At 41.0% G+C, this 17,293-nt stretch overlaps 1 protein-coding gene across 3 annotated transcripts in view; it reads left to right on the plus strand.

Annotated features, from left to right (window-relative positions):
* trmt1l (tRNA methyltransferase 1-like) overlaps positions 1–17,293 on the plus strand; it is an 82,353-nt gene that overhangs the window by 50,732 nt on the left and 14,328 nt on the right. For all 3 annotated transcript variants that reach the window (XM_073063302.1, XM_073063303.1, XM_073063301.1), the window contains exons 13-15: positions 1,705–1,871; positions 5,937–6,020; positions 12,160–12,286. In XM_073063302.1, the coding sequence (XP_072919403.1) occupies positions 1,705–1,871; positions 5,937–6,020; positions 12,160–12,286 (378 nt within the window). The remainder of the gene's footprint in view (positions 1–1,704; positions 1,872–5,936; positions 6,021–12,159; positions 12,287–17,293) is intronic.

Here is a 17,293-nt window from a genome sequence, read left to right on the forward strand (position 1 = left end):
ATGCCGCTCGACCCCCGCCGTCCCGTTTATCGCAAACCGGCATTTTTCCCACAAGACGCGGCGAAACCGGGTGTGACGTCATAGCATCCCGCGATGTAGTACAGAAAACAAATATAGTTAAAACTCTTCTAACTTTAACTAGAAAATGAATTACTAAGCGAAAATATTATAAACTAAATAACTGCCATAAAGGCAGCACAATGCTTTTCTTCGAGTGTTTTCCATGTTGATGAGGGTGAGTACAAATGACTGATTTACAATAATTTAATTGTGAAAGTGCGCTTGATTTATCGTACAATTTCATTGGACCTCTGTGAACTACTCATCAATTTTATTGGTCTACTGTTACGAGGCAAAATGTTTACGAGGCGGCATGAAAAAAAATCATGTATTAGCCGCTCTGGATTAAAGGCCGCAGAGTTCAAAGCTGTTCAAAATGTGGGAAAAAAGTAGCGGCTTAAAATCCAGAATCTACGGTATATGAAAACCTCATACTTCTTTGCCTCTTGGTAGCCAATATTTGACATTTAAAATAAAGGCAATTTATGTTTCATATTCTGGTTGAGCATAAAAAAATTTTCAATGTGCAAAAATATTATGGGTTTACTAAGTACTTAAAATTTAAAGCTGCACTCTGGATCAACAGTGAATAATTAATCATATGCCATTCACATTACACTTTTATATGGTATGATTCGATGTTGGCATGTCCTTTTTCTGAAAAGAGGATCTAAATGTAGCATATGTTCATGTTTCTTTTGTAACCAACAGCACAGGATAGCTTATGAAAGACAGATGTTGCAGTGAAGATGCTGGGTCTTCAGTGTTTCAATCTTTATTGGCATTAGCGGAAAATAAATTTAATATCTAACTGCAGATTGAAGTCAGACAATTCTTTTGAGCACTGTATTAATTATTTTGATCATGAGATGCATTGGACTGCTACCAGTCATTGCCAGTGGCCCTGCAGCTGGTGGAAAGTTGAAATAAAAATATTGGAAATGCTTATCAAGCCAGCTGGAGAAAAGTATTATGGTGTCTGTTGTTAGGTGATATTGTTTAGTTTATTGGTTGACAAAGTATGTATACATATTTATCTTACAAGTAAAAGTAATAAATTGTCTTCTTCCAATCCGAAATAATCACACTGTAATGCTATAACACTTATTTTCAATTCATTGTGGTCTTTTGTTGCAGCACTGCCAAGTTGCAGCTGAGCGTACACCTCTTTATGGGCAGTATTATCTCTCACTTCTCATTGTGTCAATTTGAAACTCCCTTTTTGCCTTCTATTTCTACATAGCTCATGAAGACCTGAAGAGAGGAACACAGGACTTGTTTAAAACTATTATTTATTCACCATACAAGTACATAATTTAGAGATGCGTTGATAGATGACGAACAGCAATAGAACTTTAATGCAGTTTTCAAAATCATATCTTGCTGTCCAGTGAGGTCTATATTCTTTAACTCAGTTGTGGCTAACTAAACTCAAAGACATACTGTTCCATCACTTCTCTATTACAATTTCTTTCCGTATTTAACTGCTGAGTTGCTTGATCCTAATGTCTGTACAAATTTAATACATCTAATTGTTTAAGTTAGTCTGCTCGACCTAAATTGTATACTGTTATTTTCTTCAAAGCAAAAGAAATCGTACTCATTAATGTAACTTCAGTTTCTTGACTTCTATTCAACTTTCAGGTCAGGGTCATTGTTTAACACTGGCTTCTTGCGGAGAATGCTGTTCGAAGCTGTCCAACATGGAATTGAAGACATTCAGCCTCTGCTAAAGAACCTTATCTGTGAATCTGAATGCACAACACTGAAGCATCATTCAATATTTGGGCCAATGAGTCACAGCAGTCAAGGTCAGTTTGCTCATTGCTGCAATTTTAGTAATGATTTTGAAAGTGAATATATAAAACAATTTACAGGCTCCTGCTAGAAAAAGTTGCCGTCACTGCCAGATAAAGTTATTAAAGTGAAGCTTAGTTCATAAAAGAGTGCATTAATAAACTGCACAAGCTTGAAAGCTGATTTCTGATACATTAGATAATGTTAGCCAAGGCATTATTTACAAAACCACATCTGGCATTAATGCACTTCAAACAAAAATTACAAGTTCTTGTTTTTTTGGGGATAAAGCAAGATTGGGTTGTGTACCATGGCTACCATGAAGGAAGGCAACAGTGGCTTTTCTATGCTCAGTCAATGAGAAATTGTCAATTTTATTCATAGCAGAAATTGGAAAGGGCTTTTGGACCAAAATCCAGCTCTTCACCAGGAAAGAAGAAATATTGCAGGGATGAGCAGAATTTACTTTGCTAAAACTGTATTTCTCATTGATCTCCTTTCCGTTTTGAATCTAGAGAAAGGGCAATGGCTGGCAAAGTGTAGAGTGTACTGATACTGCAGTGATTGTTTGAAAACATGAATCATTTGGTGTGAGCACGATAAATTATCTATCAGCACAGTTGAGTGCATTAGTTATCTATACCACTACTAGCAAAGAAAGACAATGAACACTGAAAAAATTATATATCCTAAATTTGATTGATGAGGTAAGAACCAAACCAACAGTGAGTAACAGTGATTTAAAGACTAAACTTATCACAGTATTTAGCGAATAGATTTTTTAAAAAATCACCATTGTTTGAACACTAGTATAATGAATAAATTGTTCTTTTTTCCAAATTTGACTTTGAGTTCAGAATTACTTCTATACTGATCTTCCCATGTTGTACAAGGGGTGATTGATAAGTTCGTGGCCTAAGGTAGAAGGAGTCAATTTTAGAAAACCTAGCACATTTATTTTTCCTACATTTACACACACAGTCCAGCGGTCGTGGAGCATACGGATCCCTTCTTTGTAGAAATTGGCGTCTTGGACCTCTAGAGTGGTCCACAGCAGGGGCGATTGATATGTTCGTGGCCTGGGGTAGAAGGAGATGAGTTATAAACTTCAAACTTTCTGCATTTTCACTCAAAGAGTTGAACTGCATGTGCATATAACGAGAGCTGTATAACTCATCTCCTTCTACCTTAGGCCACGGACATCAATCACCTCTGCTGTGGACCACCTGGAGGTCCAAGACGCTCTTGTTACATGTACGTGCAGTTCAACTCTTTGAGTGATTATGCAGAAAGTTTGAAGTTAATAACTCATCTCCTTCTACCTTAGGCCACAAACTTATCATTCACCCCTGCTGTGGACCACTTCTAAAAAAGGGATCCGTATGCTCCACAACCGCTGGACTACGTGTGTACATGTAGGAGGGGACTATGTTGAAAAATACATGGCTAGGTTTTCCAAAATCGACTCCTACCTTAGGCCACGAACTTATCAATCACACCTCCCCCTCCCCTCCCCCCCCCGTATAAATAGCACTAAGGTCAGTGACAGCCTTATTTAATATCTTGCACTACATGATCTCCTAAAAGTTTCATTTTACCAATCCCAATATCAGCATAGAATTTGAGATAGAATTTAAATGAGAAATTATACATTCCTTTCATTTTCTTTTTGATTGTTGCATTTGATGGTCTATTTTCTCTTCCAGTTTAATTTTACACAATGTCACACATATTTTTGGATTTTGTCTCAATATAATCCTTTCTTCCTTTTCTTATGGGAAACGTCTAGGCTTGTTTTAGCTCAGCTATCGCCAAAGCAGCACCTGTTGTATTGCAGCTGTACTGAGGCAAGGTGGTTCATCTACATCTTTCAGGTTCAAAACAGCTGCAGGTTTTTGGGCATGTGGTCTAAAAGAGATGCTTCAACTCTACACTGAAACAGCTTCATTGTTGCAGATACTGGCTTTCAAAAGAAACATCAGGTCAAAACACAGGTCTTGCCTCCATGTTTAATGTGGTAGTAAAAGGTCCCATCATACAATTAGAACGTCCAGAAATAAGCAACATATCTCTCTGCTAATACCAGAGATGTTGCAACATACACAAAATGCTGGAGGAACTCAGCAGGTCAGGCAGCATCTATGGGGGGGAAAAATGCAGTCGACGTTTCAGGCTGAGACCCTTCGGCAGGACTAGAGAAAAAAAGAAATGTAGATTTCAAAGTTGTGGGGAGGAGAGAGAAAAACACAAGGTGATAGGTGAAACTCGGAGGGGGAGGGTTGACATAGAGCGCTGGGAACCTGATTGGTGAAAGAGATAGAGGGCTGAAGAAGGGGGAGTCTGAATTTGCCTTTACATTCTGAAATCATCCTCAACAATTATTTCTTGTATGGGGTTATGTTGACCCTTAAAGAAATAAAAGATATTATCATGATGCTAATTCAGGCATAGAATATATTTTTTCTTTGATGTCTTCCTCAGTGTACATCCAGGCTGGATGCTAAATTGATCATTATTCCACAGCCATTTTAGTTTATACAAGAGCACAAGTAATAGGAGAGACCTCTGGCTTATTCTGCTATTCAGTAATATCACGATTGATCTATTACCTCCATGCCACCTACTCAACTGACCCCCATAGCTCTTGATTTCCTTTATCTAAAGAACAATCAATTTCTATTCTAAATATATTCAGCAAGTGAGCTTCCACAGCCCCATGAAATAGATAATTACAAAGATTCAATATCTTCTCAAGATATTTATGCTCATCAGTCCGGAATCTTGAGGCCTTATTTTAGTTCTAGACATGCTAGACCTGGAAAATGTTAACTCTGTACCTCATGAAGTTTTTTTTTGAGTGTTTCAATGAGGTCACCACTCATTCCTTTAAACTCAAGGGTATCTATTGTTGCTAGTATACTTAATCTGTTCTTGCTCAACAAACTTCCATTTCCAGGAATCAGTCTGCAGCCCTTCTATCATGAGCATATTTCTCTTTGAATGGGCCTGTATACCACTTTCCACAAGTTTATATAACTGGAACAAGGCGCTGGTATACTGCTACTTGAATCCTCATGTAGTAAAGAGCAACATTCAGCTTGGTTTCCAAATTGTTTGCTGAACCTGCATGTTGACCTTCAGTGACCTGTGGGCAAGAGACGTAGGTCCTCTGAAATCCATTGTGTCGAATTTTAGCCTTCTTCCTAAAGTTAATCATTTGCTCTATAAGGCAGGTTTGGAGATTTTATTAATGCCACTAAAATTAATATGGTCAAATAGGCTGTCCATTTTTATCATGGCAACATAAGATCACCAGCATACACCCAACAATGAGGAAGGACAAGCAACACACACAAAATGCTGGTGGAACACAGCAGGCCAGGCAGCATCTATAGGGAGAAGCACTGTCAACGTTTCGGGCCGAGACCCTTCGAGGTCTTGAAATGAGGAAGGACTTTTTTTTCAGTGTCATAATGCTATGAACTTACTAGTCATATGAGATCTGGCAATGGCATTGTACAGTGCGAGGGTTTTGTTTGGTGTTCCACTCTTTACTACACTTTTTGGTCATGGTTCAGTTGGTAGAATTCCTGCTCCTGAGGTAAAAGCCCTGCTCCAAAGGTGAGCATAGAAGTCTGTATCAAAGTGCCAGCTGTGTACAGACAGAGAGTCGTGCTCTCGGATATCTTACTTTTCACATCAAGGACCTTTGGTGTTTAATGGAAAAGGAGTATAAGAAAATCTATCATTCTGAAACAGGGCTGTTATCCCCAGTATACCAGTTATTTATCCATGATACAATGCAAAGTAATAGTTTATCTGGTCATCATCACATTACTGTTTGTGGAAATTGGTGCATGCAAATTGGCTGCCACTTATTTAACAGTGACTAGAGATCATATGTGCCTAATCAGTTTAACCTGTTTGGTTAGTGTACCAGATTTGATCAGCTAGGGGATGTCACACCATGCACCCCCCAGTGGGCACCAAGGTGGTAGGGCTATTAGTATAGGAGAAATGAGTGACAAAAAAAGGTTTTAAAACCAGTTGTTGACTCCCAATGTGTTTTCTGCCCACAGAGGAAAGTGGAGTTGTTATTAAAACCTTGGCCTCTCATAAATCTGGAACTGAGGAGACAAGCTCAACATCATTTTCTGGACAAGGTAAGTATTCATTTTATCAAGTAAGATTTCCATGACAAGATGATGCTAACGGTATATACATCATCAGCTTCTCCATTTATTTCATGCTCTGAATATTATGAAATTTGGGTTATCTTGATAGAAAGAGGTACAGAAATCCTTGATTTAGTCTAAACACAAAAATTGAGATTGATCTCGAGTATCAGTGAACTGAGCTACAATGCTTTATAAAACGTACTGAGACTCCTTAGCTCTCATGGATTATGGTTATAATACTATGCTATATGGAACAGCAAACATCATTTAGAATAAAATAGACAGAGGTACTGAGAGATTATAATTTTGACTGATGGATTTTAGCATTTCTACACCATATGACCAGTGGTGTGGGGAAAGCACTGGACCACTTAATTGGAGTGGTGTGGCTTCCTTTTCTTGAATAGATAAGCTAAGATTAGTCTTTGCCCTATCGTTCATTATACCTAAGTAAATTTATTATTGTCACGTGTACTGAAGTTCAGTGGACAATCTTGTCTATACAGATGAGTTCATTACAACAGTGCATTGAGGTAGGTTAAAGTAAAAACAAATTCAGAATATGGAATAAACTGTTAGCAGAGAAAGTCCAGTGCAGGTAGGCAGCAAAGTCAAAGGCCTCAATGTGGTAGATTGTGAGGTGACGAGTCCATCTTATCATACTAAAGGACTGATCAGTAGTCTTATAACAACAGGTTAGAAGTTGCAAGAGATTCTGCAGTTGCTGGCAATTATGAGTAACACACACAAAATGCTGGAGGAACTCAGCAGGTCAGACAGCAGCTGTGGTGACGAATAAACAGTTAACATTTTGGGCTGAAACCGTTCAACAGGACAGCAAAGGCAGGGAGCAGAAGTCAGAATAGAAAGGTAGGGGAGGGGAGGAGCACAAGCAAGCGGGTGATTGGTGAGTTCAGGTGAGAAGGGAAAGATAGGTGTGTGGTGGGGGGTGAAAGGAAGTGATGTGAGAAACTAGGAAGTGATGGGTAAAAGAGGCAAAAGGCTGAATAAGAAGAAGGGATCAGATAGAAGAGTTTAGTGGAGCATGAAATAAAGGAAGAGCAGTGGGGAACCAGAGGGAGATGATGGGCAGGTCATGAGGGTAGGGGAGGCAAAGAGAAAGGGTGAGAGAACCAGAAGAATGAGAGGTAAACAGTGGGGGACAGGAGAGGAACAGAGGGGAGTGATTACTGGAAGTTAGAAAAATTCACGATGTTTATGTGTCACATTGGAAACAACCAAGACAGAATATGAGGAGTTGCTCCTCCAACTTGCGTCTGGCCTCATTGTAACAGTAGAGGAGGCCATAGACAGGCATGGGAAGTGGAATTGAAATGTGTGGCCACTGGGCAGGTGAAGCACTTAGCAGGGTTGCAGGGATAAGTCGTAGGAAAGGCAGGTGTCCATCAGTATGGACAGATCATGAAGCAGGCAGGGGCAGAACGAGTAGACAAAGTGGTTATAGAGTTATCAAATCGCAGAGCGTTGCTGCACAGATACGGGTCCTTCAACCCTCTGATCCGTGCCAAGCTATAAATCTGCCTACTCCTTTTGACCTGCAAACCTATAAAATGTTTCAGTTTCCATCTGTGTTCACCAACTTCCTCTGGGCAAGTCTTCTGAAAATCCAAACTCTCCACATCCACTGATTTTTCCCTCACCTATTTCACTGGATATATCCTCAGAATGATTTCTCTGTCATCATTTTGTGTCGTCTTTGCTCAGTATTATTATTTTCTATGTCCCAGGAATATCACATTCTTTTCCCTTACATTCACTCATTTTTTTTCTTTCACAGAAGTCAGTTACCCTCCTTTCCAGGATTTATAGAATTTTGAAAGATGATAACCAAAGCATTCTCTGTAGGGTCTCCTCTTAGAAAATTCTGGGATGCCGGTTATCAGGCCCTTGGGAATTATCATTTTTCAGATTCAGTCTCTCCTAATCATCATGGAGAGAGAAATCCCTGTGGAGAGTGGGGTAGGGGATTGTGCTTGGTAGTGGAATCCCATTGGAAATGGCATGTCACAGAGAATAATGTGCTAGTTGCAAAGGCTCCTGAAGTGGTGTAGATGTGGAAAGGGGAAATCCTATCCTCGTAAAGTTGGGGAGGGGGTATTTGGGGTGAGATCAGACATGCAGGAAATGGAGGAGGTATGGCTGGGGGCAGCATCAATAATGGTAGAAGGGAAACCTTGTTTTCTGAATAAAGTTAACAAATTTCATTATGCATGCCGGTGATAATAAACCTGATTGTGATTCTGAAAACAACATCTCAGATGATCTGGAATGGAAAGAGTCATCATGAGAACAGATGAAGTGGAGGAACTGAGAAGGGAATGCCATTTTTACAAGTGACAGGGTAGAATGAGGCATAGTCAAGGTAACTGTGGGACTCAGTGGGCTTGCAAAAAGATTGGTGGATAATTTTTCTCCAGAGATGGATACAAAGAGATCAAGAAAGTGGAGAGAGATGTTACAGATGGACCAAGTGAATTTGAGGGCAAGGTGGAAGTTGATTAAATTGACTAGCTCAGCATAGGTGCATGAAGAAGCACCGATGCAGTCATCAGTGTAGCAGAGAAAGAGTTGGGAAGTGTTACTGCTGTAGGCTTGGAACTTGGACATTTCCATGTAGCCAACAAAAAGGCAATCCTGCAAAATTATATATAAGATTCAAGATAGCGATTTATTAATTTTATCTCAATTTATAATTGTGAGGTTGGAAAAGCAACCATTATAAAACGTAGGATGTCAAACATAGAACAGTATAGCATAAAAGTTGTGCTGAACTAATTAAACTAGTACCGTAGATTCCGGATTATAAGCCGCTACTTTTTTCCCACATTTTGAACAGCTTTGAACTCTGCGGCCTATAATCCAGAGCGGCTAATACATGGTTTTTTTTTCATGCCGCCTCGTAAACATTTTGCCTCGTAACAGTAGACCAATAAAATTGATGAGTAGTTCACAGAGGTCCAATGAAATTGTACGATAAATCAAGCGCACTTTCACAATTAAATTATTGTAAATCAGTCATTTGTACTCACCCTCATCAACATGGAAAATACTCGAAGCAAGACCCGAGCGCGTCAGACCCGATTAGACCCGATCGCAATGCGCAAGCGTCAGACCCGATTAGACCCGAGCGCATTGCGCAAGCGTCAGACCCGATTAGACCCGATTGCAATGCGCAAGCGTCAGACCCGATTAGACCCGAGCGCATTGCGCAAGCGTCAGACCCGATTAGACCCGATCGCAATGCGCAAGCGTCAGACCCGATTAGACCCGAGCGCATTGCGCAAGCGCGTCAGACCCGATTAGACCCGATCGCATTGCGCAAGCGTGTCAGACCCGATTAGACCCGATCGCATTGCGCAAGCGTCAGACCCGATTAGACCCGATCGCATTGCGCAAGCGTGTCAGACCCGATTAGACCCGATCGCATTGCGCAAGCGTGTCAGACCCGATTAGACCCGATCGCATTGCGCAAGCGTCAGATCCGATTAGACCCGATCGCATTGCGCAAGCGTGTCAGACCCGATTAGACCCGATCGCAATGCGCAAGCGTCAGACCCGATTAGACCCGATCGCAATGCGCAAGCATCAGACCCGATTAGACCCGATCGCATTGCGCAAGCGTCAGACCCGATTAGACCCGATCGAAAACGCTGCTTTTAAGTTAAAGTCGATCAATAACTTTTCCTGGTAGGCTGCAATATATATATTTTTACCAGTCGCTAGGAGATATTGGAATGTTGTTCGTGCTGTTCAGTAAAAAAGTATATGCAACGTAATTTGTGTTACCGATACGTATGTATATTTAAAAGTAGCGGTGCGGCCTAAAATCCGGTGCGGCCTTTACAATTAAAAAATTGATTTTATTTCTAAAATTAGAGCCTGCGGCTAATAATCAGGTGCGCTCTGTAGTCCGGAATCTACGGTAATTAAATGCCCAACTAACCTAACCCATTTACCTGCGCAATGCCCATATCCTTCCATTTCCTCAGATTCAGGTTTATTGTTACCAGCATGTGACGTGAAATTGTTAACTTAGCAGCAGCAGTTCAATGTAATACATAATCTAGCAGAGAGAAAAATAAATAAATAAAATAATAAACAAAACAATTATGTATATTGAATAGATTTTTTTAAAACTTGCAAAAACAGAATTACTGTATTTTTTTTTAAAGTGAGGTAGTGTCCAAAGATTCAACGTCCATTCGGGAATCAGATGGCAGAGGGGAAGAAGCTGTCCCTGAATCACTGAGTGTGTGTCTTCAGGCTTCTGTACCTCCTACCTGATGGTATCAGTGAGAAAAGGGCATGCCCTGGGTGCTGGAGGACTTTAATAATGGACACTGCCTTTCTGAGACACTGCTCCCTAAAGACGTCCTGGGTACTTTGTAGGCTAGTACCCAAGATGGAGCTGACTAGATTTACAACCTTCTGCAGCTTCTTTCGGTCCTGTCCAGTACCCCTTCCATACTAGATAGTGATGCAACCTGTCAGAATGCTCTGCACGGTGCAAATATAGAAGTTTTTTGAGTGTATTTGTTGACATGCCACATCTCTTCAAACTCCCAATAAAGTATAGCCATTGTCTTGCCTTCTTTATTACTACATATGTTGGGACCAGGTTAGATCCTCAGAGATCTTGACACCCAGGAACTTGAAGCTGCTCACTCTCTCCACTTCTGATCCCTCTATGAGGATTAGTATGTGTTCCTTCATCTTACCCTTCCTGAAGTCCACAATCAGCTCTTTCATCTTACTGATGTTGAGTGCTAAGTTGTTGCTGCGGCATCATTCCACTAGTTGGCATATCTCAGTCCTCTATGTCCTCTCGTCATCATCTGAGATTCTACCAACAATGATTGTATCATCAGCAAATTTGTAGATGGTATTTGAGCTATGCCTAGCCACGCAGTCATGTGTATATAGAGGGTAGAGCAGTAGGGTAATCACATACCCCTGAAGTGAGGAGGATATGTTATCACCAATCCACACAGATTGTGGTCTTCCAGTTAGGAAGTCGAGGATCCAATTGCAGAGGGAAGTATAGAGGCCCAGTTTCTGCAACTTCTCAATCAGGGTTGTGGGAATGATGGTATTAAATGCTGAGCTATGGTCGATGAACAGCATCCTGACATAGGTTTTTGTGTTGTCCAGGTGGTCTAAAGCCATGTGGAGAGCCATTGAGATTGTGTCTGCCATTGGCCTATTGTGGCGATAGGCAAATTGCAGTGGGTCCAGGTCCTTGCTGAAGAAGGAGTTCAATCTAGTCATGACCAACCTCTCAAAGCATTTCATCACTGTCGATGTGCCTATCTTGGAACATTTTGAACATCTCTGTTGTATTTGCCCCAGGCAACATATTCCAGGCACCCACCTTTCTGTGTTTAAAAAAAAATCTTTTGCCCCATACATTTCCTTTGAACTTGCCCTCTCTCACCTTAAGTGCAAATGTGTGCCCTCTGATATTAGACATTTCAGCCCTGGGAAGAACAAAAAGAAGTACTGACTGTCTACTTTATCTACAGTAATCTTATAAACATCTATCAGGTCTCCTCTCAGCTTCCATCAATACAGTGAAAACAACCCAAGTTGCTAAGACTCAGTTTAAAAAGTCAAATTTGTTAAATTAATTAGGTCTGTCCCCTGTGTAAATAACAAGAGTGTTTTGCTTTAGTGTTGCATTGCTCATGTTCTGTCAGCTGTCTGTCCAATGAATGGGTCGTCACTCTGAAGTCCCACAGAAAGAAAGGTGAGCTCAATGAAACGTAAGATTTGAGAACCGGTTAGATGCTGTTTCCCAGATACGTATCTCCCTTGGTGCCTCCAGAACTAAGAAACATGGTCAAGAGTGATGGACAGACACTTTAATCAAATGAGGAGAACTTGTTTGAACACGTGTGGAATTTTGTATCGCAGAAGGTACTGGGTGCATAGAGAGATTCTTGGACTTGGGAGAAGTTGAGGGTTATGACAACCAGACGGGAAATGGGAGAAGACCAGAGAATGAAATTAGCCATGATCTTTGGCTGAGAAGGCTTTGAAAGGCCACACGACCATGACATGCTTCATTTTCTTCAGTTCCTATGTTCATTTTCCATTTTGGCAGAGAAACGGAAGGCCATTGAAGTGCCTGGAAATGCAACTAAACGTCAGAAAGGAGATATTCCTGCAGAGCATCCACCATTCTACTACAGCATCCATAGGCACAGTATTCGAGGAATGAACATCCCAAAGTAAGAATTGAAGTCCTCTTTCTATTTCTGCACTTTTTCCCAAAATCACTGAACTTAATGTAATACTTGCTTTGCAGCTGCTCGTAACAACAACCGTATTCAGGTGTATTGGCTTTCTTTAAAGATTAATGTCTCTTTTTTGGAGTCTAGCAGTGCAACACTTTCCTCAGATAGTCATTCTAAAAAAAACTTATCATATGGGATGTATATTACGAACATATTCAAAATAGATTTTACATTTTATTTGACTTAATTCTATACCACTAACAATAAATTGAAATGTGGTCTAATTATTTTTAATGTGCTTTTAGAATTTTCTTTTTTGACCATAGGGCCATAAGACAAAGGAGCTAAATTAGGCCACATGGCTCCGCCATTCCATCAAGATTAATTTATTATCCCTCTCAACCCCATTCTCCTGCCTTCATCCCATAACTTCTGATGCTCTGACTAACCAAGAACTTTTCAATCTCTGCTTTAAATATACTCAATAACTTGGTCTCCGCAGCCATCCATGGCAATGAATTCTGCAGATTCACCACTCTCTGGCTGAAGAAATTCCTTCTCATCTCTGTTCTAAGTGGATGTCCCTCTAATCAGAGAATGTGCCCTCTGGTCCTGTTTGCACCCACTATAGGAAACATCCTTTCCACATCCACTCTGTCGAAGCCTTCAATATTCAAAAGGCTTCAAAGAGATTCTTTCTCCCCTCGCCCCCCCCCCCCCCATTCTTCTAAACCAGAGGATAGAGGCAGAATCATTCTAGTGAACCTTGTCTGGACACTCTCCAATGTCAGCACATCTTTTCTGAGATAAGGGGTCCAAAACCACTAACAATACTCTCAAGTGCAGTCTGATCAATGTGTTACAAAGCCTCGGCATCATATCCTTGCTCTTATATTCTAGTCCTCGTGAAATAAATGCTAATATTGCTTTTGACTTCCTTGCCACCGACTCAACCTGTAAGTTAATCTTTAGGGAATCCTGCACAGTACCCCCGAGTCCTTTTGTACATCTGATTTTTAAAATTGCCCCCCATTTAGAAAATAGTCTACAGGTTCATTCCCTCTACCAAAGTGCACAACTATACAGTTCCATAACACTAATTTCCATCTGCCACTTCTTTGCCCATTCTCCCAATCTGCCCCTCCACCTATCTTCGTATCATCTGCAAACTTGGCCACCAAGTCATCAATTCCGTCATCCAAACTGTTGACATATAATGTGAAAAGCAGCCCCAATACTGATCCCTGCGGAACACCAGCTCACCTGAATAAGCCACCTTTATTCTGACTCTTTGCCTCCTGCTGATCAGCAAATCTTTCTTGTATTTTCTATCTTTTCTATAATACCATTGACTTCTATCTAGTTAAACAGTCTCAAGTGCAGCACTTTACAAAGGCCTTTTGAAAATCCAAGTAAATAGCATCCACTGACTCTCCTTTATCTCTCCTGCCAGTTATTTCCTCAAAGAATTCCAATAGACTTGTCAGGCAAGATTTCCCTTCAAGGAAACCATTCTGACTTTGCCATACTTTATCATGTACCTCCAAGTACCCCGAAACCAAATCCTTAATAATGGACTCCAACAACGTCCTAACCACTGCAGTCAGGATAACTGGCATATAATTTATTTTTCTTCCAACCTCACTTCTTAAAGAATAGAGTGACATTTGCAATTTTCCAGAATCTAGTGATTCTTGCAAGATCATTACTAATGCTTCCACCATCTCTTCAGCTATCTCTTTCCGAACCCTGTGGTCTAGATCATCTGGTCCAGGTGACCAATCTGCATTGGTAGATCCCAAGCACCTTCTCCTTAATAATGGCAACTACACTCACTTCTGCCCCCTGACAATCTTGAATTTTGGTCATATTGCTAGCATTTTCCACAGTGAAGACTGATGAAAAGTACTTAGTAAGTTTATCTGTTATGTTCTTTTTACCCTCTATTACCTCTTCTCCAGCGTTTTTTTCCAGTGGTCCAGTATCCACTCTCACCTCTCTTTTGCTCTTTACATATCCAAAAAAACCTTTGTTATCTCCTTTGATATTTTTGGCTAGCTTACCATATCATCATTTTACTCCTTATATATATTTTTTAGTTGTCTTCTGTTGGTTTTTAAAACCTTCCCAATCATCTCTTTAGAATACTACTTCATCTTTGGGATGTATTTATCCTGGGCCTTCTGAATTGCCTCCAGAAACTCCAGCAATTGCTGTTTTGCCGTTTTCCCAGCAAATGTCCACTCCAGTCAGCTTTGGCCAGCACTTTTCGAACGCCTCTGTAATTCCCTTTACTCCAACGTAATACCAATAAATCTGACTTCATCTTCACCCTTTCAAAATGCAGCGTGAACTCCATCATATTACGATATCTGCCTTTCAAGTGTTCCTTCACCCTAAGTTCCCTAATCAAATCTGGTTCATTACACAACAACCAATCCAGAATTGCCTTTCCCCTATTGGGCTCAATCACAAGCTGCTCTAAAAAGCCATCACAGAGACCTTCTTCAAATTATCCTCTCTTGGGGTCCAACACCAACCTGATTTTCCCAATCTACCTGCATATTGAAATCACCCAAAGACTATCATAATATTGCCTTTATTATAAACCTTTTCTATTTCCTGTTGAAATTTGTATCCCTCATCCTGGCTACTGTACGGAAGCCTGTATGTAACTCCCATCAGGGTCCTTTTACCCTTGCAGTTTCTTAACTCTACCCACAAGGATTCATCATCTTCTGATCCTATGCCATCTTTCTAAGGATTTGACTTCATTTTTTTTTACCAACAGAGCCACTCTACCCTACCTACCAGTCTTTTCAATACAAGGTGTATCCTTGGATATTAAGCTCCCAACTATGATCTTCTTTCAGCCATGACTCAGTGACGCCTACTACAGCATACCTGCTAATCTCTCAGTGAGCTACAAGGTCATCTACCTTATTCCGTATACTACATACATTCAATTATAACACTTTCAGTCCCGTATTCATCACCCTTTTTGATTTTGCCCATGCAGAGTCATAGAAAACCACAACACGGAAACAGGCTCCCCCGGCCCATCCAGTCCATGCCAAACCATTCAAACTGCCCAGTCCCTTCAGCTTGCACCCAGCCATAGCCCTCCACACCCCTCCCATCTTTGTAGCTAGCCAGACTTCTCATAAATGTTGAAATCAAGCTTGCATTCACCACTTGTTCCACACTCTCACCACTGTCTGAGTGAAGAAGCTCCCCCTCATGTCCATTAGACATTTCACCTTCCACACCTGACCCATAACCTTTATTTGTCATTGATGCACCATCAATAACTCTCGGAGACGTGAGGCGAGATATAGGCTTTTATTCGCTGGAAGAGCAGTCAGCAGCAAGAGGCCACCATACAACGTCCTGGACACTGAGGGAGGAGCAGTGCCTCCAATCACCTTTAAACAGGGGTCTGTGGGAGGAGCCACAGGAGCAGTCAGCGGTGGGGGGGCGTGTCCAGACAGGTATATGTAGTTCACCACAGTCATCTCACCCATCTTCAGTGAAAAAAGCCTGCTTGCATTTACCCTAACTGTACCCCTCATCATTTTGTATGCCTCTCCCCTCGATCTTCTACATTACAAGAAATAAAGTCCTAACCTATTCAATTTTTCCTTATAACTCAGGTCCTCCAGTATCAGCAGCATCTTTGTAAATTTTCTTTGTACTCTTTCAATCTGATTTACATCTTTCCTGTAGCTAGGTAACCAAAACTGCACACAATACTCCAAATTAGGCCTCAATTATATCACTGATATTTATGAAGGACAATGTGCCAAAAGCTTTCTTTACGGCCCTATCTACCAGTGTTGCCACTTTAACTTAAGAACCTTTATTTCCAGATCCCTCTGTTCTACTACACCCCTCTGTGTCCTACCACTCACTTTGTAAGACCTACCCTGCTTGGTCCTCCTAAAGTATAACACCACATACTATCTGCATTAAATTCCGTCTGCCATTTTTCAGCCCATTTTCGGCTGGTCCAGATCCCACTGCAAGCTTTGATAGTCTTCCTCACTGTCTATGACACCCTCAGTCTTGGTGTCATCTGCAAATTTGCTGATCCAGTTAAACTCATTATCATCCAGATCATTGATATAGATAACAATCAATGACCCAGCACTGATCACTACAGCATGCCACTAGTTTCAGGCCTCCAGTCAGAGAAGCAACCATCTACTATCACTCTCTGGCTTCTCCAGCAAAGCCAATGTCTAATCCAATTTACTCCCTCATCTTGAATGCCGAGCAACTGAACCTTCTCAATCAACCTCCCATGCGGGACCTTGTCAAATGCCTTGCTAAAGTCCATGTAGACAACATCCACTGCCTTGCCTTCATCAACTTTCCTGGTAACTTCTTCAAAAAAAAACTCTATAAAATTGGTTAGGCACAACCTACAATGCATGAAGCCAAGCTGATTATCCCAAATCAATCCCTGTCCATCCAAATACTTGTATATCCAATCCCTTAGAATCACTTCCAGTAGCTTTCCCACTACTGATGTCAGGCTCACTGGACTTAAAGCTCCTGGTTTATTCTTAGAGCTTTTCTTAAACGGCAGGCCAACCTTAGCTGTCCTCCAATCCTCTGGAACCTCACCTGTCACTAAGAATGATTTGACTATCTCTGCAAGGGTCCCTGCACTTCTGGGACTTTCTGCACTTGTCTCCCACAGGGCCCAAGGGGACACCTTGTCAGGCCTTGGGGATTTATCCACACTGATTTTCCTCAAGACAACAAACATCTCCTCCTCTGTAATGTGTAGGGTCCTTGACCTTGCTCCTGATTTGTCTCACTTCTGTAGACTCTGTGTCCATCTCCTAAGTTAGTAAAGATGCAAAAATCCATTTAAGATGTCCCCCATTTCTTTTGTCTCCATGCATGGATTACTATTCTGATATTCCAGAGGACCAATTTTGTCCCTTGCAATCTTTCTGCTCTTAACATATCTGTAGAAGCCATTAGGATTCT

This window comes from Hemitrygon akajei, chromosome 12, assembly GCF_048418815.1.
Source record: "Hemitrygon akajei chromosome 12, sHemAka1.3, whole genome shotgun sequence".
In the NCBI taxonomy this organism is placed as follows: Eukaryota; Metazoa; Chordata; class Chondrichthyes; order Myliobatiformes; family Dasyatidae; genus Hemitrygon; species Hemitrygon akajei.